The sequence below is a fragment of the Cinclus cinclus genome, chromosome 1 (assembly GCF_963662255.1).
Source record: "Cinclus cinclus chromosome 1, bCinCin1.1, whole genome shotgun sequence".
NCBI classification, from domain to species: domain Eukaryota; kingdom Metazoa; phylum Chordata; class Aves; order Passeriformes; family Cinclidae; genus Cinclus; species Cinclus cinclus.
The window spans coordinates 116,355,826-116,380,646 of NC_085046.1; the positions used below are offsets into that span (position 1 = coordinate 116,355,826).

The following is a 24,821-nucleotide window of genomic DNA, read 5'->3' on the forward strand; positions in this document are numbered from 1 at the left end:
CACCCAGTGCAGACAGCCCAGGCTCTGAGCTGTGGGCTCCAGCCCAAGGAAGTGCCCTGCACCCTGCTTACAATCTGCTGCGGAGGTGCCAGCAGCACCTGAGCTACGGTGTCCAGTTCTGGGCTCCACAATGCAGGAGGCATGAAACTCCTGGAGCAGGCCCAGGGGAGAGCAACAGAGTCGATCAAGGGTCTGGAGCAACTCCTTTATGAGGGGGCTGGGCCTGCTAGGATGACTGAGATGGGCCCCATCAATGTGTCCAAATACGTGCAGGGAAGGCGTCAAAAAGATGGATCCAGGCACTTCCACTCAACAGGACAAGAGGAAAGGGGCAGGAACCAATACTCAGAAGTCCCACTCGAATATGAGGAAGAACTTCTTTACTGTGTGGGCGACCATGTACTGGAACAGACTGCCCCCCTCACTCAAGATATTCCAGAAGCGTCTGGACACAATCCTGCGCCATGTGCTCTGAGATGACCATGCCTAAGCAGGGAGGTTGGACCAGTTGCCCCATTATGGTCCCTTCCAAGCTGACCTATCAGTGATTCTGTGACCCGGGAGAGGAGAGGCGACAGGAGCGGCCGCGGGAAGGCCGCCCGAGCCTTCCGCAGGCAGCAACAGCCGCCCTGGGCAGCCAGGCTGGGTCCCCTCACGGCCCCGCAGCCCGCCGCCCGCGCCACACCACCCTGTGCCAGCAGGTCCCCGGCACGCGCGCGGCGGAGGGGAGAGAATTCCCCACATTTTCCACCGCCCCCTTCCCGGGCACTGCGAGCCGCACCCGCGCCTTCCGCTCCTTCCGCCCGCCGCGCGCACGCGCCCTCCCTCCGCCGCCGCCGGCCCCGCCCCCCTCGCTCCACGGGAGCCGCTGGGCGGCGGGAGGGCGCGCGCGCGGCGCCGCTTGGCGCGCCACGTGACATGGAGGAGGCGGGGACGGGAAGGGAAAGGTCAGCGGCGACGCCGGCGGCGGGGGGAGCGGAAGGTCAGGGCGGCGCGGAGCGGAAGTGGGAGCCGGAGCCTCGTCCGCCATTGTGGGGAAGCGGAGCCCAGAGCAAGGGGGGGGAAGCGGCGCTGCGTCCGGCCGGCCGGCTCCTTCCAGCGGGAACCCGATCGGCGGCGGCAGCGAGCCCAGGTCGGCGGCGACGACAATCAGGCGGCGGCGGCGGTGGGGAGGAGGCGGCGGAGGCGAGCGAGCGGCCCCGGCGTGCGGAATCACTCGAGGCCCAGGCGGAGCGGAGCGAGGGGATCGCGGCTCCCCGTGAAGAATGTCAGCCACCAGCGTCGACCAGGTACCGCCCGCGGGGCGGGGGGAGGCGACCGCCCGCTCTCTCCGCTTCCCTCTTCCCGGCCCCGTCGTTACCCCCGGCGGGGGAGGGCGGCGGCAGGGCGGCCACCTGCACCTTCCCTCGCCGCCGGGGCGGCGCGGTTCGCGGCCTCCTCCTTCCCTTGTTCCTTTCCTCCCAGCCGCCATGGGGAGCGGCTGTCCATCGCAGCCGGGATGGCGGGCCTCTTGCCCGGCCCGGCCGCCCCTATTTATAACCGCTGAGCCGCGCCGGAGCCGCTCCGCCTCCTCGCCCGCCCGCAGCGCCCGCCGCCCTCAGCCCCGAGCGCTGCCGGCCCGGCCCCCGCCCGCGGCCCCCTTTGTGTGTGACCTACTCGGGAGCCGGCTCTTCCCGGCCGGGCCTCCGGGCTCCCGGTTCTTCGCTCCGGGAGCGCCGTAGAGCCGCGCTCCCCGCGGCGCCTAGCGCCGTCTCCTCTCCTTGCGCACCCCAAACTCCCCCAGGTTCCTCGTTACCGCATCCTTTCTCTTCTTGCCTTTCGCTCTCCTCGCCCACCTTTTCTCCCTTCGGGCCTCTGACTTCTCCTTCCCCCCCCGGCCTTCTCTTCTTCCATCACTTCTCATTTTTCCTCCTTGCGCTGTGCAGCACTTTTTAAAACTTGGTCCTTCACGGAGCCTAGAATTCGTTATTTTTTTTTACCTTTGCTAGGCCTCTGCTGGTCTTTCTGGCTGAAAACTAGGTTCTGTCTTGATCTCTGCTTCCTCCGTGGGTTTCTGGCACTCCCCAAAAGTTTTAGCCCTTCAGTCTCTTGCCTCCTTTTATTTTCTCTCTGTGCCTTTAATGTTTTGTTTCTTTTGTCTCTGTGCATGCTCTCCAATTTCCTTTAAGCATTTATTTCTAACTCAAGTGATCTCTTGGCTTTTCCTTGGTCTGTCTTTCATGAAGGCTGATTCTTCCCAACTTTTTCTAGTTCTGTGTCTCTTGTTGGCCTTTGCATGCCTTGGTGTGCCTTTGTGTCTGGATTAGATTCATCCCAAAAGATGAGGTGGTTGGGGTTTTTGAGGTTACAGAGATTTTTTCCCGTTTAGAGAGGGCAGTGTCTAACCAGTGCACCTCTAGGTGAAGCAGCCTTTAACAGTGTTATGGTAGCTCTGAGACAAATGTACATGAAAGTAACTTGGAGGTGGTTACCTTCTAAACTTTCAAACCTCTGAATACTACTGAGCTCTTCAGGACTAAAAATTGTTAAGAGAGTGATGGAGCCTGGACACCCACTCCTGCTTAGCTGAAAGTAATATGAGAAGGTGGATTAGATTTTCATGGACTAGCATTTGTTTTTCGAAGTTACTTTATCTTGCTGTATTAAGGAATTAAGGATACTGTAACTTGTAATGTTACATTGATTCTTAGTGCATGACAGATTAACAGTGTTTTGTAATGACTAATCCTAAAAAAAAAAAAATCCTCCTTAAGGAATTATTTCCTTGTGTGAATGCTTTGTACAGACTGTATAATATTCTCATTATAATTGCCTAGGTGAGGAATGCACAACTTCAAGTTCAGCATATGATACAACTCTATATTCCTTTGTATATCTAAAAAGCAAGGCATTGTATGTCATTCTCTGATAAGTTCCTGTCAGTTTAAAAGATGACATATCATAATAAAATTTGGGTATTGGCATGAATCTTAAGGTACTAACTTTTTTAAACTCTGTGTTGGTTTTTTTGTTTATTCCTTATGTTTTTACAGGCCCAAGGGGCAATTGAAATTCACTTGTTCAGCATTTCAGCACCATTTAAGCTTAACATGCAGTTAAATCCTAGATGATGTCAATGTTTTTAGTAAATTTCTATCAGGTTTTGGTTTTGTGGTATTTTATAATGTTATTTTAAGTAATGTCACAACATTTTTATAATAGCATGGTTTAGTAATATTTTAAAGTGGTATTTAAGTTGAAAAGGGCAGAATTGGCAAATAAATAGAATTACACTGAAGTTGGTATTAGAGGATTCTAACTGAACCTGTTTTCCTTCTCCCCTCCCCCCCACTTTTCCTATATACAGAGACCTAAAGGACAGGGAAATAAAGGTAAGTTAATATCTTGTATTTCTGTATAAATCTATAATATTGTTTTTATGGAGGATAATATCTGACAGTCATAGCAAAAGGCTGTAGCTATAGGATGTCTTTTATTTTCGGAGCAGGATGACAGCAAATTGTGTGCCAAAATGTTACTTCCCAGCACTTTTCCTGTGGCACAGCAGTGCATCAGTTTACCATGTTATTTTGCAAGAGATTAATGTCAGAAGTCAGACAGTTCAATAGTTATTTCTTTTTTAGTTGCCTTTGTGATATACTTGCATAATTTCTCTTTAACAGTACACCTTGGGCCTTTCTGTGTAGTGAGTAGAATCATCAGGAAGAATCTTCTGAACAGCTTACTCAGTTTGCTAGACAGCAACCATGTGACTGGTTATTCAAATCTGTGAGCAGAAAACATCACCTTCCTTATTCTCAGAATTTTTGTAGTCTTGCTTCATTTTAGCACCAGTAACAGATCTTTTGTCAGTGTTTGTAGGCCTTCTGCTTTTCTGCTTTTTTCGTGTTTCTGTCAAGGTCTTAGTTTTTAAATACCATATGCAGTGGAATTTCTTTCCTACAGAAGGAAGGAACTGCTACTAACTACTTAATATTCTCTCTCAAATTCTTGGCACATCAGTTGTAAACAGCATTTCAGATTATATCTTGCAGTATTTTGTGTGGAATTTGTTTTCTCACTAATACTGTGTTTGGAATTTCTTTTCTCTTAAATGGTCTGCTTGTGCCCATTTAATTCTTAGCTCCTCAGCAAACTGAGCTATAGAATAGCATGCACACAGCTACCTCTCTGTGTTAATATCCTTATTATACTTATGCAGATAAGAAAGTATTTTATTTTTTTAGCTCAGGTACTCTTTGCCCCTCTTAGTTCATTATCTGAACTAATCTAATTGTTCTCTGTGAGCAATCATTTAATGTATCCACAGCATACTTACTCTATTACTGTCTATGTGCAGATTATCTGCTTCTTGTTATATATATTGCTTGCAAGGTGGCACATAGTTCCCAGATCTCATTGAATTTGGCCTGTTCTTTTTAATTTCTCTGCATTCAGAGAAGAATGAACATGTTTGCCTCCTCAGATGTTCTTAGTTCAGTTATTCTTGAATACTTGTTTTCTCTCTTTTTTTTGCCCAAAGTGCCTTCATTAACTACTTCATGTTTTTGAGATAGTTTGTGGTTATAACTTCTGTCACGTTGCCCTTAAATGAGAAGAGAAGTCAGACTTCACAATCTTTGAATTATAATTTCTCAGTTTTAGTGAGGTTAATTAGATCCATCTGTTAGAGACTCATACAGGTGGTTTTTGAACTGTACTCTATATATGTGAATTGGACTGCAAGTATTTAGCATTTCTGTTTGGGTGCTGTGTTGCAGTGTATGAAAACGCACTAGTCAGCTTTACTTTGGCTTATTTATGTTAGCATATTTTTGTATTCTATAATTTGTCACTGCTGTGGAATGTTTGAATCAAAATACATCTCTGTTTGCTATGTAAGGAAGAGATTTTTGCATTTCTGAACTTGGATTTTTTAATGGATTGCATCATTTTAAATAATGAATGCTCATGAAATATTGTCTTGGTGAGAGTATGACCAAAGTGAAAACTGTTGTAAAACAGAACAATTAATCTCTGTTCTGTTAATTTTTTTTTTTTTGGTGTAATGTCTGTTTGGTGAAACTAAGTTATGATTTAGCATTAGATTAAAAGTCTGGGCATTTGTGCTAACATAGTTAGTGTAGCACAAGTTGTTGGCTTTGGGCTAGAGGCTTTTTCAAGTGGTTGAATTCAGTCAGTGTCAGCAGTCCTTACTGACCACATGTTAGCAGACAGTAGTCTTTCAGTTGTCATGATAGGTCTCAGCTCAGAGTAGTTTTGAGGGAAGATGTGATACTGAGTTAACATCCCAGTCTGAAGTGGGTTCTGTGCATAAGAGTAGTAATGTTAAGGAGAATGGCAGAAGCTGTCCACATGTCTGGTAGAGGATATGAGAGAATGGGTGAGCAGTAAAAAGGGTATATATGTGTTTCCTATTGAAATGAAAAATATTAGACCTGCAAATGTTATTGGTAGGTAAAATGCCTTGGATGCATTATTCTAATTGATCATAAACTGGTGTACTGTGCTGTTTCCATCAAACACAATTTGTGGGACTGAAGTTCTAGTATGTAGAACGGTACTATCTATCTGTTGTGTCAGATATTTGTGGTGGTATTTCACAGGCTCTAATGAGTAAATCATCCTGTCATGAAACTTTTATTTTTTCTAGTTGTCAGCTACTGTACAGTTAACATAAAACATCAGAACTGACGTCCATCAAACTAGGACATATAGGGGTGTGAAGAAAAAAGGCATTTCTGGAACACCTTTTGTTTTTTGTTTTCCCCCTACTTTCCCCCCCCCCCCCTTTGTTTATTGTGCCAGTGTATCAAATATATCATAGGAAGGTGCTGACTTATTTTTACACTTGTGTATACAAATATTTTTGTTTTGTAGGAGGTTTAAATGTAATTATTAGGTTTAAAAGAAGAATGAAATGTTTCATGTTTCTTTTAGTGTTTATTCTTTATATGAAGGTGTTATGACTCCGAATTAAACAGTTATTCTTGTGCCTTTATCACTTTTTTTGTGAGTATTTATTCCAAGGATAGCAGCAGTTCAAAGAATGTTAGCTTTGAATTCCTCTATTTGATGAATTGCTTCTTCCTAATGCCTAATTACACTGTATGTTTTCAGTGTTTGCAGAAGCATATGGTATTTTTAGCATTGTATTGATACAGATATTTTTAGTATCTGTAGATTAGTTTCCATTAGTATTCTTCATCATTGCCCTGTTCAACTGGAACACTTAACATGAGATTTTGGGAATGAGGCATTAATTTGCTCTTGTTAAATGTCTGTGTGGGCTACATTCTTCACTATTAACACATTATGTAAAGTTAGAATGAAAAGCTAAAGAAAGATGCTTTCAATGATGCTATTTCACTGGGAAATGTATATTTTTCACTAGAAAAAATGTTGCTGTTGAAATATTTTGTCACTGACTTAATATCTCAGTATAGAATGAATTAAAAATAAAATACATTTACAAGAATATTTTATGTTATTTATATCAGACCAAAAATAATTCTGTCTTCAGTGACCTTTAGATACCTGTGGAACAATAAACACAGCAGATGAACGTTTTATCAAGATTAGCTGTCAGTATGAGGAGATTAATTTTGATGGGTTACTAGTCTTGACATACATCTGTTTATTCCTTTACTTGTGGTTGCACGCTTTTAAGAAACTTGTATGCTGCTGCCCATGGTTTTTCATTGTAATAGAATTGTTTTTGAGAGGTGTGCTGTCTGTGCTATTTGGTTAAGTCTAAGCAGTGGACATGGCAGAGACAAAAGGCTTGTCCTGTGTGTAACTGGAAAAATATAAATATAAAGAGGAATTCCAGCTCATTAACATGTTACCACTGTCTGTAAATTCAGGATGACGTATGACCTTAACTGAAACTCTATTTATGGGGGAAAAGAACCCCCAACACCTAATGTTTAATTTAAATGTGGTGTTTAATTAGGAATATTGTTCTATCCAGTTCTAAACTGCGTTGTGCTCAGCATTGCTGGTCATATTTGACTCTTGCTAGTATAGAAATGCAGTGTGCCAGTTGGTAATAACTGAAGTGTCTGGTGTTCTTTTAAAACTTCAAGAAGGTTTTCAAAGCACAGGTTGCCTTCTTCCAGATAATTGCTTTGAAAAAAAACTTCTGTATTAAATTATGAACTGTTACCTTTCTTTTACTGCTGTCTGAAGTTAATAACATTTTCCAGGGTTTTGATTACTCCTTGTGATTATATCTATTACTTTGTAATTTATTTCAGCTAGTTTCATTCACTGAAGGCAGTTTTGTTTTAGGGATGTTGAAATCAAACATGAAAAAAATTCAAGCACCACTTGGCCTACAATGTGAATTCTGGGTGGCAGCCCCCCTATGCCCAGTGAAGCAAGGAAAAACCCTGACTCTTAAACAGTAATTTCAGCCAAGTTGAATATTTAATTACTTGCTTGTATATGCTTTTCAGGAGCTTTTGCTAAAAGAGAGAAACCATAAAGTTGGCTCCTAACTCAGTTTTTTAAGTTTCAGAAAATCTGCTGTTGTAACTTCTGCAGTCGTGGTTTGTCAGTGCACCTTACTGATCATCCCAAGACTCATTTTTTCCACCCACTGAACCAATTTGGGGGAAAAAAATGCATTTGGATAACCAGTAATTTATTTTTGAGAACAGGTCTTCATCTTCAGGTTGTGTAATTGAAAGTGCTGGTTTAAGTCCCTGTTTTGCTTTGCACCATGGGGAACAGTGGAACTTAGCAGAAATCTGTGCAGAGTGGCTTTGTTTGTGTAGTTTGGCTGGGGGATGGTAGAGAGACACTTGAAGTAATTTGGGCAGCTGGAGAATCCCAGGTAGGTGTAATGCCTTAGATGAAATGAAGGCTAATAGGAGACCAAGAAGAGCAGGTAGGAAGAGATTCCAGCATATAGTGGCATATGTGTTGGGAAAGGCTTGTAATCACCCTTTGGGACTTAAGCTTTTATTTCTGTCTTGCTTTGTCACCTCAGAGCTTCAGAGGTGTCACTAATGCAGTACAGTTATATAGGAAAAACAGGATTAAATAGATGAATAGTGGTGTCCTTCATGGCTGTCTTGGTGGGTAACTGCCTTTCTTCCTGGCAGGCTGGCAGGAGAAAGCTGTATGTTGCAACTTTCCCTGAACCTATTGAGTATGTCTATAGATCAGGTTGGTCTGCACATTTGCACTTGGCCTGGTACTTCCGGAAATGCTGGATTTGCTGCCTGTGCAAATAAGGTGTGCCTGTAGTTCTTCATCTGTCTGTGTATCTCACGAAAGAGTAGTGAGGAGTAGTCTGTTCTAGTTGCTATCTTTGCAGACCTCTCCTGAGATCTGATCCTCATGATCAGTAAGACTGAACTATTTTGTTTAAATTGGTATGGTGCTTAACAATAATATGTATGCCAATGTACAGGTGATTAAGAAGTGTTATCTAGATTGAAAGTGCAGCATAGATTTTCCAGAGAATATTCTAATACAGATTTATTTTTAGTTTCAGTACAAAACGGTTCGATTCATCAAAAGGATGCAGTAAATGACGATGATTTTGAGCCATATCTAAGTAGTCAGACAAATCAGGTAAGTGAACGTTGATTACTACCTTGAAATTAACTTTGAGCTTCAGCTGACTTCCAGACTTAATTTTTGGATATTTCTTACCATTACTGACTTGCCTGAATATACATGGAAACATAATTTTATATCATATTTTGTTTCATGATATGATATCTTAAGCAGATGAAGTATTCTTAAGAATTCTGGAAAAGCTTCAGTTAAAAAGCATGCTTTGATATCTCTTGCTCCTGTGCTTCTGCAGTAGCTTCAGAGAGATGGAGTTACAAGAGGCTTGAGCTAAAAAACAAACCCCAAACCCTTACACTTAAAACAAAATCATTGTTTTGGATGCAATCCAAAACAACAGTTTTATTGGCTCTGAGAATATATTAACTGCTTGGACATGATTGCCTTTAAAGGTGGTAGAAATAGCTCACAGCTGATGGCATAATAGATGGAAGCTTAATATCAGTACAGTTTGGTACAACTCTTTTGCCAAGAAGCTAATGGTTTGACTTCTAGAGCTGAGAATTGCCTCTTAGTTGAAAGTTAATGAGTTATGTTAAGTTTGTAAACTAGAGTGATCTTGAGAGAGAGTGCAAGTTATTAAAAAACATAAGAATTTTTGCTTGCCTTCACTTTTTTTTCCCCCAATAATACAACATTAAGGAAGCATCAGCTAGAAGATAATACGTGCATTTTTTTCTACAAAACAGCACCAGAAATCATATGGGGGTAGTTTTTCAAGTGTCTCAAGAAGTAAATTGTGTGATTTCTCAGGAGTCTTTCTGGTGTAGTACCGATTTAATGCCCAATCTCCATAGCATGGATATGTTACTTTTTTTTTTTTTGTTGGTACTTGTGAAACAGGCATCCTTGCATCCGTTTCACTGTAATATTCTGTTGAAGTCTCCAATTAGAAGTGAGAAATTGAGAAATACGACAAAAATCTAAGAATACCACAACTTTAAATCATAGTTGCAGCTGTTTTTCTTCAGTTATGAAGGTGTAGTTATGACTTGTTTTAAGTAGTTTGTTATTTTCTTGATACTGTTGGCATGGAGGCATTTTAAACCTAGTTTAGTAGCTAAAAATGAGGATAATGTTCCAGAAAAAGGGGGCCCTTTATGGCTTTGAGAAGGTCTCTTGAAAAAATGGCCCTATCTGACAGATACTTCACTCATCTTTTATGTTGTGAGGAATAGTGGAAGTTAGATACATTCATATAATCCTTAAAAATGTTTTGGATTGTATTACAGATTTTTTCCCGTGAGCATAATTGTCAATATTGCTGACTTTTTAAATTTTATTTTCTTGCAGAGCAACAGCTATCCACCAATGTCAGACCCATATATGCCTAGCTATTATGCTCCCTCCATTGGATTTCCATACTCTTTAGGTGAAGCAGCATGGTCAACTGCAGGTGACCCTCCAATGCCATATTTGACAACTTATGGACAGATGAGCAATGGTGAACACCATTACATACCTGACGGTGTATTTAGTCAACCCGGGGCATTAGGAAATACCCCTCCATTTCTTGGGCAGCATGGATTTAATTTTTTTCCTGGGAATGCAGACTTCTCTACATGGGGGACAAGTGGATCTCAGGGACAATCAACGCAAAGCTCTGCTTACAGCAGCAGCTATGGCTATCCACCTAGTTCTCTTGGGAGAGCCATAGCAGATGGACAGGCTGGATTTGGCAGTGATACTCTGAGCAAGGTGCCTGGGATTAGCAGCATTGAGCAAGGCATGACTGGACTGAAAATTGGTGGAGATATGACGGCTGCTGTAACAAAAACTGTAGGTTCAGCTCTGAGCAGTACAGGTATGACAAGCATTGCAGCTAACAGCGTGCCCCCAGTTAGCAGTTCAGCACCTAAACCAACCTCATGGGCTGCAATTGCAAGGAAACCTGCTAAACCTCAGCCGAAGCTCAAGCCTAAAGGTAATGTGGGCATTGGGGGCCCTGCTGTACCGCCACCACCTATAAAACACAACATGAATATTGGAACTTGGGATGACAAAGGGTCAGTGGTAAAAGCACCCCCAGCTCAACCAGTACTGCCTCCTCAGACTATAATCCAGCAGCCTCAGCCATTAATTCAACCACCACCACTGGTGCAAAGCCAACTGCCTCAACAGCAGCCTCAGCCACAGCAACCACAACAGCAACAAGGACCTCAGCAGCAGGCCCAGCCTCACCAATTGCAGCAGCAACAGCTGCAAAACCGCTGGGTAGCTCCTCGTAATAGGGGTGTGGGCTTCAGCCAGAACAATGGAGCTGGTAGTGAGAACTTTGGTTTAGGTGTTGTATCCGTCAGCTCCTCACCTTCTGGTGTGGAAGTGCACCCAGTGCTGGAGAAACTAAAGGCCATAAACAACTACAATCCCAAAGACTTCGATTGGAATCTGAAGAATGGACGTGTGTTTATAATCAAAAGTTACTCAGAGGACGATATTCATCGCTCCATTAAGTACTCTATCTGGTGTAGTACTGAGCATGGTAATAAGCGCTTGGATGCTGCTTACCGGTCCCTGAATGGAAAAGGCCCACTCTATTTACTCTTCAGTGTGAATGGCAGTGGACACTTTTGTGGAGTGGCTGAGATGAAGTCTGTTGTGGACTACAATGCATATGCTGGTGTCTGGTCTCAGGATAAGTGGAAGGGGAAGTTTGATGTCAAATGGATCTTTGTCAAAGACGTTCCCAATAACCAACTGCGACATATTCGCTTGGAAAACAATGATAACAAACCGGTTACCAATTCGAGGGACACTCAAGAGGTACCCCTAGAAAAAGCCAAGCAAGTGCTTAAAATAATTGCTACTTTCAAGCATACCACCTCAATCTTTGATGACTTTGCACATTATGAGAAGCGTCAAGAGGAGGAGGAAGCCATGCGTAGGGTAAGAAATCAGCATCATTACAATAGATCTTTTTTCTGTTTTTGGAAACCATCCAGGTGATGTTTTTAATTCATCTGGATTTTCTGTCTGCAAGTGTTAAATGAGAAAGTGGTACCTTTTGCTCCAAGTGTCTACATCATATAACTGGCTCTTAATGAAAAAAATTTAAGTTCCTGTAACTTGTTTGTTAGTTCTGTCATCTGTTCAATCACATTACTAAGGTAGGCCTGAATAAGCAGACATCTGACATGTTCTACTTCCTCAATGCAAATGAAAACTGAATTGAGTCCGTTATCCATAACTGAAGTCTTCTTGCTTAGATTTTTACAATTTCTGGGTGTCACAAAAAGGACCAGAAGTTAGAGAAGTGTCCTTTATTTAACATAACATTTTAATTCAAATTCTGCTTTAATGAAATGTTAACAGCCTGATTAGTGTGAAAAGCAGGTTTTCTCCTTGATTCAATATATCTTTTGTGGAACTGTGAAGCACAGAAGTAATGCAGTGATGACTTGTATAGTGTTGAAATAATATTTTTTTTCCTTTCTGATAGTGCATTTCCTAAAAAATGTAATTTGTAGTTTATTTCTGCTAGGAAGAGTAATTGCGATAACTCTGTAGTGAAATTTTTAGTTTAGGAGGCATTTCAGGAAACCAGATGTGGGAAAAGCATTTAATTCAAGTAGTTTTATAGTACTTGTCTACTTTGTCTTGTATACCCTCCTTAATCATAACAGTTGTGCTCACCATTGGCCACAATATTTACTTTTCTTATATTCTTTCCAGACTTGCCAGTAACTGTCTCATGGTTAGAAACATTTCAGGAGCTATTTTTACCAGTTAGATGATATGCAAGTATTCCAAAATGGGAGTTGCCATCAGTGCGATTTGTTTCTAATGATGTTCATCATGTCACAGCACTCAGTGAATAAAAACTGCCAAAAGTTTAGGGTTTATGCTAACTAGAGACCTTGAGACATGTAAAGTTGAGAATTTGTTCAGTTGAAGCCAGCACAAAGAGGCTGCAAAGCAGGTGAAATGTTTACTTCTGTTAGGTTTCTAGTACTGCGGTGGTTTCACCTCTTTTGTACATTTCCTAATCATTCAACATATGCTCCTGTAGAGCAGTGTCAGGCATACCCCAAATCAATTCTGTAGCTCTGTTGCACAGCTCTGCAAGAAATTGTTATGTTGAAAGTTTTCTTTTGTTGGGAGGACGGGTGAGTGAGTATTCTAGTTGGGTATGTAATGCCTTTTGGATATTTTTTCCTAAAAAGAAAATGGACTATGCCCTAAATGAGTATTGTTACTTTCATAGTATCTTGATGATTGGGTGATAGACTGCTTTCTTAACTAATATTAAATGTAAGGGGCAAACTTCGACTTTTTCAGGCTTTGGTACAACTTTATCAAGTGCAGAATCACCTGGCTGTCAAGGAAGGTGGTTGTCCCACCCTACCCTGTGCTGGTGAAGCCTCACCTCGAGTCCTGCATGCAGTTTTCAGTGCCACAATATAAGAAAGGGATAAAGCTATTAGAGGGCATCCAGAAGGGCCACAAAGATGGTGAAGGGTCTGGAGGGGAAACTGTAAGAAGAACCTGTGGACACTTGGTTTGTTCAGCCTGGGGGGGACCTCACTGTGGTCTCATGAGGGGAAGTGAAGAGGCAGGCACTGATTTCACTCTTGTGATCAGTGACAGGTTTAGAGGGAATGGCCTGAAGCTGTATCCAGAAAGATGTAGATCAGATAGGAGCGGGTGGCTGGGCACTGGAACAGGCTGTCCAGGATAGTGGTCACAGCTCCAAGCCTGACGGAGTTCAAGAAGTCTTTGGTCAACACTCTCGGGTAGATGGTGCAACTCTTGGGCTCTCCTGCACAGAAGCAGGAATTGGACTTTGGTGATCCTCATGGGTGCTTTCCAGACATTCTGATTCTGTGATTCATTGTGATTTTATAACGTTTCAGGTGGACTAAGATTATAATGTATCTCTGTAGCCTTCATGCTTCAGTATTTTCTAAATTTTCAAAATCTTGAGATATTTCACAAATAACTGGCTTGCTTCAAAAATATCTCATTTTTTGAAAAAAAAAAAATAACCAAACTTCTCAAGCTGGTCATAATTCAGATGTGCCCTAGCAACTCAGGAAGATTGTTTTGTTTGTGGTTTTGTTCCCTCAGTAGTAGGTAGAAGCCACAAAATGTAATGAAGAGAAGGAATGTACATTAGTGGTAGTGTTTCTATGTGTGGTAAATTTAAAATTCAAAGTACAGCATTTAGTAGGTCTTGGTTTAGGTAACTGTGATGATGGGTATTTGAGTAATAAAGTAACATTGCTATTTGAGTATCTTCAGAGAAACATAGTATCTGTATGACTCAAGTACTGACCTCTGTTTCTTTGTAAATAATTACCTTTCCCAACCCTTTTGAGAGAAAACATACTTGTCAAGACACTTGCAGTAGTGGCCATTAGCTCTTGTTACAGCATTGTACAAATTGGTTTTATAATCAATTATGAAAACTTGCTTTAGAACTCTGTAGGTCAGTTGTAAAGTTTTCTCTCTTAGATGGATTTGAGACATGCCTTAAGCGAATTAATACAGATTACAAGATAGGAAATTCAAATTAAACTAATGACGTCTACTGAGAGTTTAACATTCTCTTATGATTGAATGTTGATTTTAAATCTGTGTTTTTTTTCTTTTATCACACAGTGTACAAGCAATCTGTCTTTAAGTTGTAAACATACAATTGTTAACTCTTATGATTCGAGTCTCTAAATGCACCAATTAGTATTGTAAGCTCTGGTTTATGGTTAATTGAATAACACTATTACCTAGTGGCAACTAAGCTTTCATGGAGCTGTATTTAAATATGTGCACTTTCTACTGCCAGTATTACTATGTAAATTAAGTTCGTGTTCATTTTCTTTGGGAGCTGTGGCAGTCACTTCGTTTCCAGTGTTTTGGTCGCAAAAAAATAGGCTTATAACTTTTAATAAAATATTAAATGCATCAGGCAGCAGTATTCCCTTCCAGGGTCCTTGGAACTCAGTTAATGTTTTGTTATTGCATAGCTGGTTACAAACTTTCATACAGCCAGCAATCTAAGTATTGTAAACAGCAAATGATTTAGGCATTTAATTTACTTTATAACTGTTCATCATTAAAGCTAATTTATCTTAAAATAATTGGTTGAAAAAGTTTAATCTTAACAACTCAGGGGGATCAATAATTCATTTCCAATATGGCCTAGCAGTATGTTTTATTAAAATATGGCAGTATGCTTCTGAAAGTGCAAGGAATAGTCTCTGATAAACATGAAACTTCAGTAACTTTCCCATTTGATAAAGGTTAGTTGAAAATGACAGAGAATAGTCTCTTTAAGCATAAATATTGGAACTGCAGTGTCTACCACTGTTTGATGTAATCCTGGTGTGGTTAAGGTACCTGCAGCTGGGCTTGTGCAGTAATCATTCCCATTCTCTTACAGCTCAGGTTCCAGACTCCTATTTTAAGCATACAAGTGCTATGATCTTTTACCAAAGGATCAGAGAAATGAGTGATGCTTTTCATGAGTTCTGTCAGACATACATTGAAATAATCTGGAATTCCATTTGTCCTTAGTTAGCTGCTGCTTTGTGGTGTAAATGTGCTGATTTGTATGCACATTATTTGAAAAGATGTTTTATTATCTTACAACAGAAAGCTGTAATATCTAAATAAATGAAACAGATCTGAAAATATGCCTTTTAAGATGACATAATTATGATTTAGAAAATAAAAGGCATTTAAAATAAAGAAAAACATTTGTAGTAGTAGCTTTGCTTCTGGTCTTCAGTAAGTATATAGGTGAAAATAAAATGTGGCTCTGATTAAAAATGCAGTTGTTGGCAGATTAGAACTTCCTTGCCCTCAGATGGTGGCTTATTATGTGCTGTCCTAGGACTTCTTTAGGTGCTTTTTGATGGAGAATTCTACTTCTGCACCATAGAGTGGGGAAAAAGGTCATGGTTTCATGTAATTGTAGAGTGTTTTAGTTGGTTTTCTTAGTGCAGTAGTCGAGAAAAGTAATTGATTTTTATTCATAAGGTAAGACAGAATTCTGAATTTAGTATATATTTGTGTTTATTTAATTCGCATTTAGATTTTTTTACTTTTCAGGAGGCCTTTAAATGGCAGATAAATAAGCATTTAAAATTTTAGCTTTCTTCTGTTGTATTGCATATCTTGTAATAGGAATGCTGACATAGCTAGAGCTTCTTGACTCAAAAGGAGTAATTTTTTTCCCCCCCTTCATTCTGATACCAATGTAACTTTTGTTTCTGTGATAATTGGGTTATAATCAGGCTGCAGTGCTAAGCAGTGTAACTCCTTTCCTTTCTAGGACATTGCTGACATTGTGCTTTATTTGATATTTCCTAAAAATATCTTGAAGGGAGAAGGCATCCATCAAGACTGAACTGTAGCTGCTTCTTCCTCCTCTTAACCCCCAACCATCAATTACTCTATAATAATGTCTAAATTAGATACAGATCCATTGACAGATTTTCAGTGAAGGAAAGCAGGTGACTGATGAAAAATTTGTATGCAGTTAAATTATATTTATACTAAACTTTTAAAAGTTTGTGTATTTGCATCTGAGAGAGGGTTATGTAATTAATATCTTCTGAGAAACTTGTTCATTTCCTGTGTGCTTTTGATGATGTTTCAAGAGACATTTTGCCATTTCCTTGAACTTCATATTTATCAAGAGTGTAATCTTCATAATTGGAAGTGAGAAAGTTGAAACAGGAAACACTTTTTTTTCCCCTCCCTTGATAGTCTTGAGATTAATCTGTACCCCTGATGGGAGTGGGAGAAGATTATTTGGAGCTAGAATAATTTTGACCGTACTGCTCCAGAATTTCCTTTCCATGATGGTGTGCTTATTTGCCGTGTCTTCATTTGCTTTTGCATCTTTAGTCTTTTGGAAAAACTTGAAATTGATCTTCAGGTTCTTATGTTACAGACACAGGGGTTTCAAATGTGCCTGTTTTCTGTGCATTTGGTGGAGTCTGCTGTTTCTGTTCCAAGGTATAATTTAGAATTCATTAGAGGATGGGGATCGATGTTACACTGTGGTCTCTTACATGGTGACCATGAAAGTTTGAGCAGTGATGTTGCCTGCATTTCTCTAGTGATGATAAAAGAGGGAAAGTGCAATATTGGACTGTTGAATAAGAGGTGGAAAGTAGTTAAACTTCCAGGCAGTCTTAGTTCATAGCAGCAGTTTTTCGGATCTTGTCATGTTTTTGTTTGTTTGTTTGAAATCCCTACCAGAAAATCAAGCCTACCAAGTCCTTTTTACAGAGTGGATTCAACTTCTCTTACTCTGGAAAGACCAATTTATCCTGTTAAATAGGGACCCCTATTGGAAAAGCTGGGAATATCAACCAAATGGTTTACCTCAAAGCCTAAGAGAGCAGTCACTTTTTGGAATCTAATGTTATGTTCTTAAATATCAAGGTAGCTACCAAGGACAGGACTTCAAACTGGAATTGAGCTGGATCTGTGATGGTAGTACCTTTTCTAAATGCTGTTTTTTTTAAGTTGGTATTTTTAAAGCAAAGAAGAAAATCTAAATCTCTTGTTCCAGAGCAGAAGCAGAATCTTAACTATACACAGATAGCTGTAAAAATTCATGAGGCAGCTTTCTGCTTCCTGATACATCTCCTCAGATTTCAAGTCCCTATTAAGAACAAATTGTCTAGAACAGTGATACTTTTCCTGCAGTTTGCAGGGAAGAAACATGCCTGTCTGTTGCAAGAGAGTCCCAACCTATTGTGACTCTTCACAGCCTTGCTTCATTGATTCTACCTTGATACTGCAGATGGGCTAGCTAGCAGAAACTCAGTGGAGATTCCTGTAAGTGGTTTGCTGGAAAAAAATGGGACTTTAAAACATACAAGATCTTTCATGTCTGTTAAAGCTGTTCCTGTAGATTCAGTTGAACTAGGATTGTTTGTTTTATATCGAAACCTTCGTATTCATCTAGCTGAAGTGAAACATTACACAACTTAGCAGATTATAGGTTTTTTTGAGCCCAGTTCTTTGTGAATTTTTCAGAGGTTTGGTAGTGTAGTTAATAGTGATGAGTAATTATGGTTTTGTTCTGTACCCTATGGATTATAGTCCAAATAGTAAAAAGTAAATGTAAACTTCCATGTTCACTGCATTTTCATATAAATAGGAAACCAAGGTAAAGCAAGTTCATTTTTCTTCATGGTAGATTAGAATTTGAGTTACACCTATTCAAAGAGTATGAGTGGAGAGGCTTAAAGAAAAACTGCCTGAGAAATTCTTCCTTAGTATATTTTGTAAGCCCTGTAGTGAATGTTATTTCCCTTCCAAGGCTACCATAAATTCCTTAGCAGAACGATTAAATAATGTCTTCTTGTTGCCCATGGGCATCTGAGAAAAACTAACCCAGGTGTCAGAGATTGTCAGAGTCTTCCTGCTTCTTTTCCTGGGACAGAGGTCATCACTAAATCCAGTTTCTATAGATTTGGTAAGAGGCTATCTCTTGTCAGTCTTCAAAAGCCAATGTTATACTCTGAACATTGTTAACAAATAATAGTGGGCATCTGGAGGCTGGTTTCTTTTCTTCTTTTTGATCATCTTGCTGAAATGGCTGTCCTGTAGATAGTTGAAGTCTGATATTTCAGTATATAATGATGTATGGCACTGAAGCAAAGCATGCTGCTTGTGGTTAGAATTGGCTGATCCATCACTGAAAGTATCTGCCTGGGAAGACAAGAATTGAAGGGCTTTTCTGGCTATGGAGTTCCAGCTTCATTTCTGCAGAGCCTTTTCTTGTGTGTTATCATAGGGTGTCTTTAAGTAGTTGGGTTTCTTTCTCCACCTCTGCCTTCTGAATGGTTGTACCCTGTGGAATTTCAGGTGGTGGATTAACTTCTTACTGCCTTTATCATTACCATAATAAAGTAATATGGTCTGTTAGTGTTCTACTAACTGCGTGAGTTTGATCAAATTTTAATTTATTTACCTTTTTACAGTAATTTTTTTTCCCACGTTTTTTCCTATAATTGGAAAATATATTTAAAAGTATGTTTCAGTGACTAAGTAAAATGCCATCAAAACTAGTAGGAGGAATAAATAAATTATTAGTCTAGGTCTTCTGGCTTTTGTAGGATTTCTTAACATACGTGCTTGAGAACCTTATATACTGTCTGTAGTTCAACTGATCTGCAGTAGCAGGGTCTCAGATGAATATTAATTCGTAAAGCTTACTGGGAGAAGGAGCTACTCTTAAGTTGTAAAACCTTATTTGACTTTGTATATTAACTTTGATTTTTAATTTGTGCCTTGTGGTTTTCATGTTGAATCAAGGAATAGAAGAAAATTAGTGTTTAGGGAGGGACTGGCATCTGCACAGGAAAAATTTCTAGGTTAATTCAAGACTTCTAGAGAACCTTCTTATCTATTTCTTCTCTTCCTTCTTCCCAGAATTCCTGGATGTACTTCTCAGAGAAATATGTCTGTGTTGAGGAGGTGTACCCTCTTTAGTTGGGAGTTCAAGTGTGAGAAGTTAAAAAGGACCAATATTTTACACAACTTTAAAGTTTCAGTAATCTAGTTCACATTAACAGCCTGTAATATAAATGGAGCAAACAATTTCTGGCATTTTTTATTTTTTTAGTAATTTGCTTTTCATTGTGGTTCTGAAATACATTGACTTAAGGTCAGTGCTTATGCTGCCCTAGTACTGGTACACTGGAGTGAAATAAATTGCAGATTATGGCTGATGCCATTAGTAAATGAGATTTCATGAACTTTGCTGTGGATTCTTTTCACCACCTCTACAGCTGGCTGCTCTGCCTCTGCCAGGTGTTTCTGCCCACGCAGCACAGTTGGCAGAGCAAATGAGAGCCCAAGCCTCACTTCACAGAATGCAGTCTGACATGTTAGCTTACATTGCAGATGAGCAGGGCTTCTAAGTTAAAGATTAAATCACAGTTTGCAGTAAAGCAGCTTCTGAAGCTGTTGTGAGAATTACTCCCTCTTGGGAGAGGGGCAGAGTAGACAGCTCCAGGCATGAACACTTTAAACATTGCAGTAAGAGGCAGAGGTTTGGCAAAATTCTAGGTTTGTTTGTTTGGATATTCTGGTTTGGTGTTTTTTTATAGCTGATAGTGCTGAAAGGTGTGTGGGAATTCTGCAATTGGCCTGTGTAAGTTTGCAACCCTGGATAGCTTCCAAATGGACACCTTGAAATACTTGCACTTGCAACTGCTGTAAAAATCAGCCAGAGTCATTCTTTCAGATCTGCCTTTCCTGACCTTGAGCTTCAGTTTGTTGGACCTTGGAAAAAAAATACAGCCAAAGACTATAGTAGCTTCTTGTTGGGCTGCATTTTCATTTCCATGTAGACTACTTAAAACAAGGCTTTTTAGTTTACCTTATTTGTGCAAAAGAAATCCCAAAGTCAGGGTTATGTGTGTCTCAGTAGTTTCTTTCAGATCAGGAAATGTTTCTGTTGCTTTGAATTTAGAAATTTTGTTAACACTGTGATTTCATTATATCTGAGGATAAGTTACATTGCTGCTACTTCTCAGCATGGGATCATTCAATTAATGCTCTGAATTCAGGCAGCTAAAATTTGGGAGTAAGTCAGCTTCGCAGTTCAGACTAAGTTAATTTTATAGTTCTGTTTGTATTAGATTGATGCTCATTCCTAATGAGACCAAGCAGTTTTGAGATTCACCTTTATTTGGTTTGTGCAGAAAGTTATTTGCATGTGTGAAATGTGTTCAGCATATGGTCTGCAGCTGATAGTACCTTCAACCAACCAATATGTTCCCATGTTTGATTTGAATAGTACTTAATTTCTGTGTCCTGTTCATAAACTCCCCCTAAAGCTGGGTAACCTGACCATGGTGAGTTCTGAAGTGAAGCTGACCTTTGTCAGGGAATTTACAGAAGAAAGTTTACATCCAAGAGCATTGCAAGAGATGTGACAGAAGTTTTGCTTTTATCTAAATATATGAAATTAAATCAGTTGGGTAAAAGAGAAGTGATTATGCTGGAAACTTCTACTCTGGTGCTGGAAACTTTCTGGAAGTAAAGTCTTCCCTTAGTTTGTCTAAAGCTCCCCCAAAAACCCAAAACAAAAACACCAAAAAACCCCAGAAAATTACCTTTTGAGATGGGAGAAGACAGTGGTCCAGGAGTGTGATCTGACTTTGGAGTTGGGGAAGGGTTTGGTTTTGAGTAGAATACTACTGCCTGTGTTTTGAATAAATCAAGTCTTTCTCTCTGTTTTGCAGTGCAGAGTGCCAAATGTCACCAATACAATTTGAAGAATGTACTGTTCACTTGCATTGAAAAATGTTGTGCTTGTATGTCTGTGTGAAGTATTTTAATATAAATGTAGTAATGCATAATTTTGAGACTACAGGATAGATATGCTGGTGTTTGGAAGCCTTCTTTTTTCTCTGTAGAATTCAAAGAGGATGTAAAATATGCAACACCACCTTTATTTTGTCAAATGGAAGAAGGTAGTGAGGGTATCATTCCTTTTCTGCTTTGAATTTTTATTAACTTTAAATACATTTTGAGTTGAGGGCTTCACAAAGCATAATGTCAGTTTATACTACAGCAGTTTGAAACATGGAGGGTCTTTCTAGGCAGCTTGAGTCAGTGCTTATATGCATGTGATACTTGCAAATAAACAGGAGCTGATGATTGTAGTTGTATACAGGTTGCATTTATACCTGTTGTATGTTTTAACATTGCAGTTTCATAGGCTCCTACTTAATACCACAGGAGTGTTTTTCAACAATTTGTGTAGTTCTTGCAATTGAAGTCTGCTAATATTAGAGGAATAATCTGAGATGTCCCTGAGCAGGCTATTTTTACATGCCTTACATGCACAGTGAGGCATGAAGCCAGTCATCATCTGTTTTCAGCCAAGAGTGCATTGTTAAGATATCAACTTGTGTTAATAACTGATACTATCAATCTTAAAAAGCAGTATCTTGCTATGAAAATATTAGTTACAAAATTCTGCTCTAGCAAATGTCTAGTTTTAGGCACACAGCTGCTGGGGCCATGAGCTGCTCATTGTGACCAAGACTGGGCTTTATTGCTTTGGTTTTCATGTTGAAGCAACTTGGAGATCTGACTTGGAAAGGAATAGATCACTAGTAATAACCAGTATAAATGTTATTTACCACCTTCTTTCAATATACTGTCTTTTTTGGGAGAATCTGTGTCGCGTCATATGCTCATTTGCAATTTTCTTCAATAGTTTCTAGCATAATAAAGTTTCAGTGTGGTATTGGAGAGAGTGGTTTTGAAATTTTTGCTCAAATGCCTCCGGGGTTATTTTGTTTTCCCTGCTATGTTATTGTTCAGTTTATAGTATGCAATAATAATAAAAATATGGAGAGATATTTTTTATTTTTATTTTCTTTTAATGGGGATGGGAACATACCTCTCTTCCATGCATGTATTTGTATATTTCTTTAATGTGCTTAGCTGTACGTATAAAGAAAGGTATTATGGAAAATCTATTGAAAGATAAGGTCTTAGTTTTTTATGCTGACCAGTATCTTTTTACAGGCTAGGTGATGTATTATGAAGGCAACAACATATAGTTTGTTCAGTTTTTTTGTTTTTTTTCCTAGCGGTATTCATAATGCCTAATTGTGTGTGTTTATACTGGAGGAAGTAGAGAAAATGGAGGATGATGTTAAAGCACTGAAAGTGTCATTTATTCTGTTATACCTGTACTACAGAATATGGGTTTATTAGTCCCTGGTAGTTACAGGGCCATTAGTATTTTAGCCCTAAATGCCAAATGTAGCCCCTCACAGTGCTGTGAGGGCTGTCTAGTTAATAGGGTCCTCACTGTGGCTCAGGCTCACCTTGAAGCGAGGTTTCTTTGTAGCCATTCCTATTTCACTGCTTTTCCTTTTTGTTACTGAAAGTAATTCCTAAAAAAGGTGTGAATGACATTCTTTAAAAAAAATAAATTTTTCTTGCCACTTGAGCATTTGTATGGAGGATGAGGTGTTTGGCCAGCTAGCTACTTTGCCTTTTGGTCTTAAGCACTTTGGAACATTTTATTTCATGGGGCTTTTAGGGAGATACCTAGGAATACCATATTTTTTCAGGGATATAATGGATGGAGAGTTGAGTATTTTTTGACAAGCTAAGCAGACTATCTAGGGTACATCTTACCTTGTTTGTAGGTCCCTCAGTGTCCTTGCTCAGTTCACTTTGTGCAAAATATTTTATTGTAAGTGAATTTAACTGACATTAGAAGTCCTTTTTTGATAGCAGTTTTTTGGAACATGTTTGCCTTTTACTTTGACATATGCTTCTGTGTTTCTCTTTAAGAAGTTGACTTAAATTGTATAATTTGACATTCCTGGAAAAAAATTGAAGCTTTTTCCTTGAAAGCATCTTGCCTGATAAATTGCAAGCAGTAAAAATGTTGTAATGAAAGAAAAGCAGATAATGTTGATCTGTGTGTATTAACATGATTGTCCTTCTTTGTTTTTGTTTTTTTTCAGGAGAGAAATAGAAACAAACAATAACTATATGGAGATGTCCTGCTAGAATACAACACTAATGATGTAGACTCTGGAAATGCCTAATATGTCTAAGAAGACGTTATTAAAGCTTTTTTCTGCTTAAGGTGACATCTTTGAACACTTTAACACGAAATTGACTCTTCTTGTAATGGTTCTCATCAGTGCATCTGCCCTTATACTCTCTCACCAAACACACTTGAGAACTGTACCTTCGTCAAGCACTTTCTGTCCTGAAGCTTTTACCAGTATCTGCTGTCTTTTGTATTTATGCATCCTAGCTAAGGCACAGGAGACCGAACGAATGCAAGGATTCATTAACTCTTTGAATTTGTTAAATACTAACATTTAACCATTAGAAGTGGTTCAATGATGTGAGATTCACATTGCTTCAACTTAATTTTTTTCTTTGTTGTAGTTTTTTTAATTGTCAGTTTTTAGCTATTCAACAGATTAAAAGCAAATCATGCCATATTTAGTCCTGGAGTAAAACTCAAGTCTAAATGTTCATGTGAAAATTATTGTAGTAATCTTTTAATATGGCAAAGCAACTTTAAGCTGCAGTTTAGCCAAATGAATTGTAACATGAAATTATAATAGAATGACATTTCCCTTGTTTCAAACTGTTTGGTGTAAGAGAATATTAATATGCAGCTTGGTGGACACCACCAGTTAATGCACATTTCTTTATTTTTTTCTGTAACATGTATACTGAAAAAAGTGCATTTGTCTGAGGAACTGTTTGTTTGCTACCACTCAATGAATCTCAGTTTTGAGTAAATGTACCTCAGTCTAAATCAGACTTTTTATGACCTTTATAACTACATTTAAAATAATCTTTAATTCCTATTTCTGGGTGTTTGCAAGCCTGACAGATTGCTATCATGAAAGTGAAAATTTACTCCTCTAGGTGATTCACTAGCTAAATAAACATAATTCTTGTTTAGCAAGCATATACTCTGTTTCTCAAATTTTTTTGTTTCATTGTGCCAACGTCGAGGTGTTTTTCCCCCATTTGAATATATTCTGAGAAAAATACTTCGGTCCATGGAGTTGACATATTCATAACCATGTTAAGATGATTTTTGTTAGAACCACACAGCAAGAATTTTAGAATAAGTTATGAACGGGCCAGTTCTATACTAGTTTTTGAGCTCTTAAGAGTGTCTCTTTTGTTTCAGTTCATATAACACCACATTCTGTCTTCTGGAAGAGAATATTGAAAAACTGTTAAGCGGGTGTATTGACTGTACAAATTACTGAACAACCTGTACCAAACTCCAGGGATAGCTTTCCCTTTTTAGAACAGCAATGTAGAAGTCAGATATCTTATAGCTTAAAATAGCAGTAGCACATATTATTTGAATATGTTTCATGTCTTACTGTCCAACAGAGATATTTATATTATGTTTCAAGTCCTTCATTTACAGATTTTAGCAAAGTTCTGAATCTTAAGTAGCAAAGGTTTGTTTTCAATACAGATGATTTTGTTTTCTCAAGCCCTTTGCACTCTTACTACCATGCAAACACAAGAAGTTCAGTGCATGCTTTTTGCTTGTTATTTTAAATATTGTTGGAGACTGCAGAGTAGCAGATTTGAATCTTAATTTTTACTGCCAGTCATCTGGAAGCTCAAAAGAGAAGCTACTCCTGTATTTTGGAGTAAAGAAGCAATGTCACTTAGATGTGTCATAAATAGCAAGTGGGATAAGGGAGGGATAAGCAAAGTGCAGATTGTAAGAGGAG

At 39.2% G+C, this 24,821-nt stretch overlaps 1 protein-coding gene across 3 annotated transcripts; it reads left to right on the forward strand.

Annotated features, from left to right (window-relative positions):
* The first annotated feature begins 988 nt into the window (after window positions 1-988).
* On the forward strand, window positions 989-24,028 carry YTHDF3 (YTH N6-methyladenosine RNA binding protein F3). Of its 3 annotated transcripts, none has more exons than XM_062489340.1 (5): window positions 989-1,289; window positions 3,347-3,371; window positions 8,501-8,586; window positions 9,883-11,475; window positions 23,058-24,028. In XM_062489340.1, exons 1-5 carry the CDS (start codon window positions 1,266-1,268, stop codon window positions 23,079-23,081), a joined length of 1,752 nt encoding a protein of 583 aa, XP_062345324.1. In that variant the 5' UTR covers window positions 989-1,265; the 3' UTR covers window positions 23,082-24,028. The 3 variants fall into 3 exon arrangements, with proteins under 3 accessions (XP_062345324.1, XP_062345341.1, XP_062345333.1); XM_062489357.1 differs by having other exon boundaries at window positions 8,507-8,586; XM_062489349.1 differs by lacking the exon at window positions 23,058-24,028 and adding an exon at window positions 14,969-15,010.
* The last annotated feature ends 793 nt before the right edge of the window (window positions 24,029-24,821 follow it).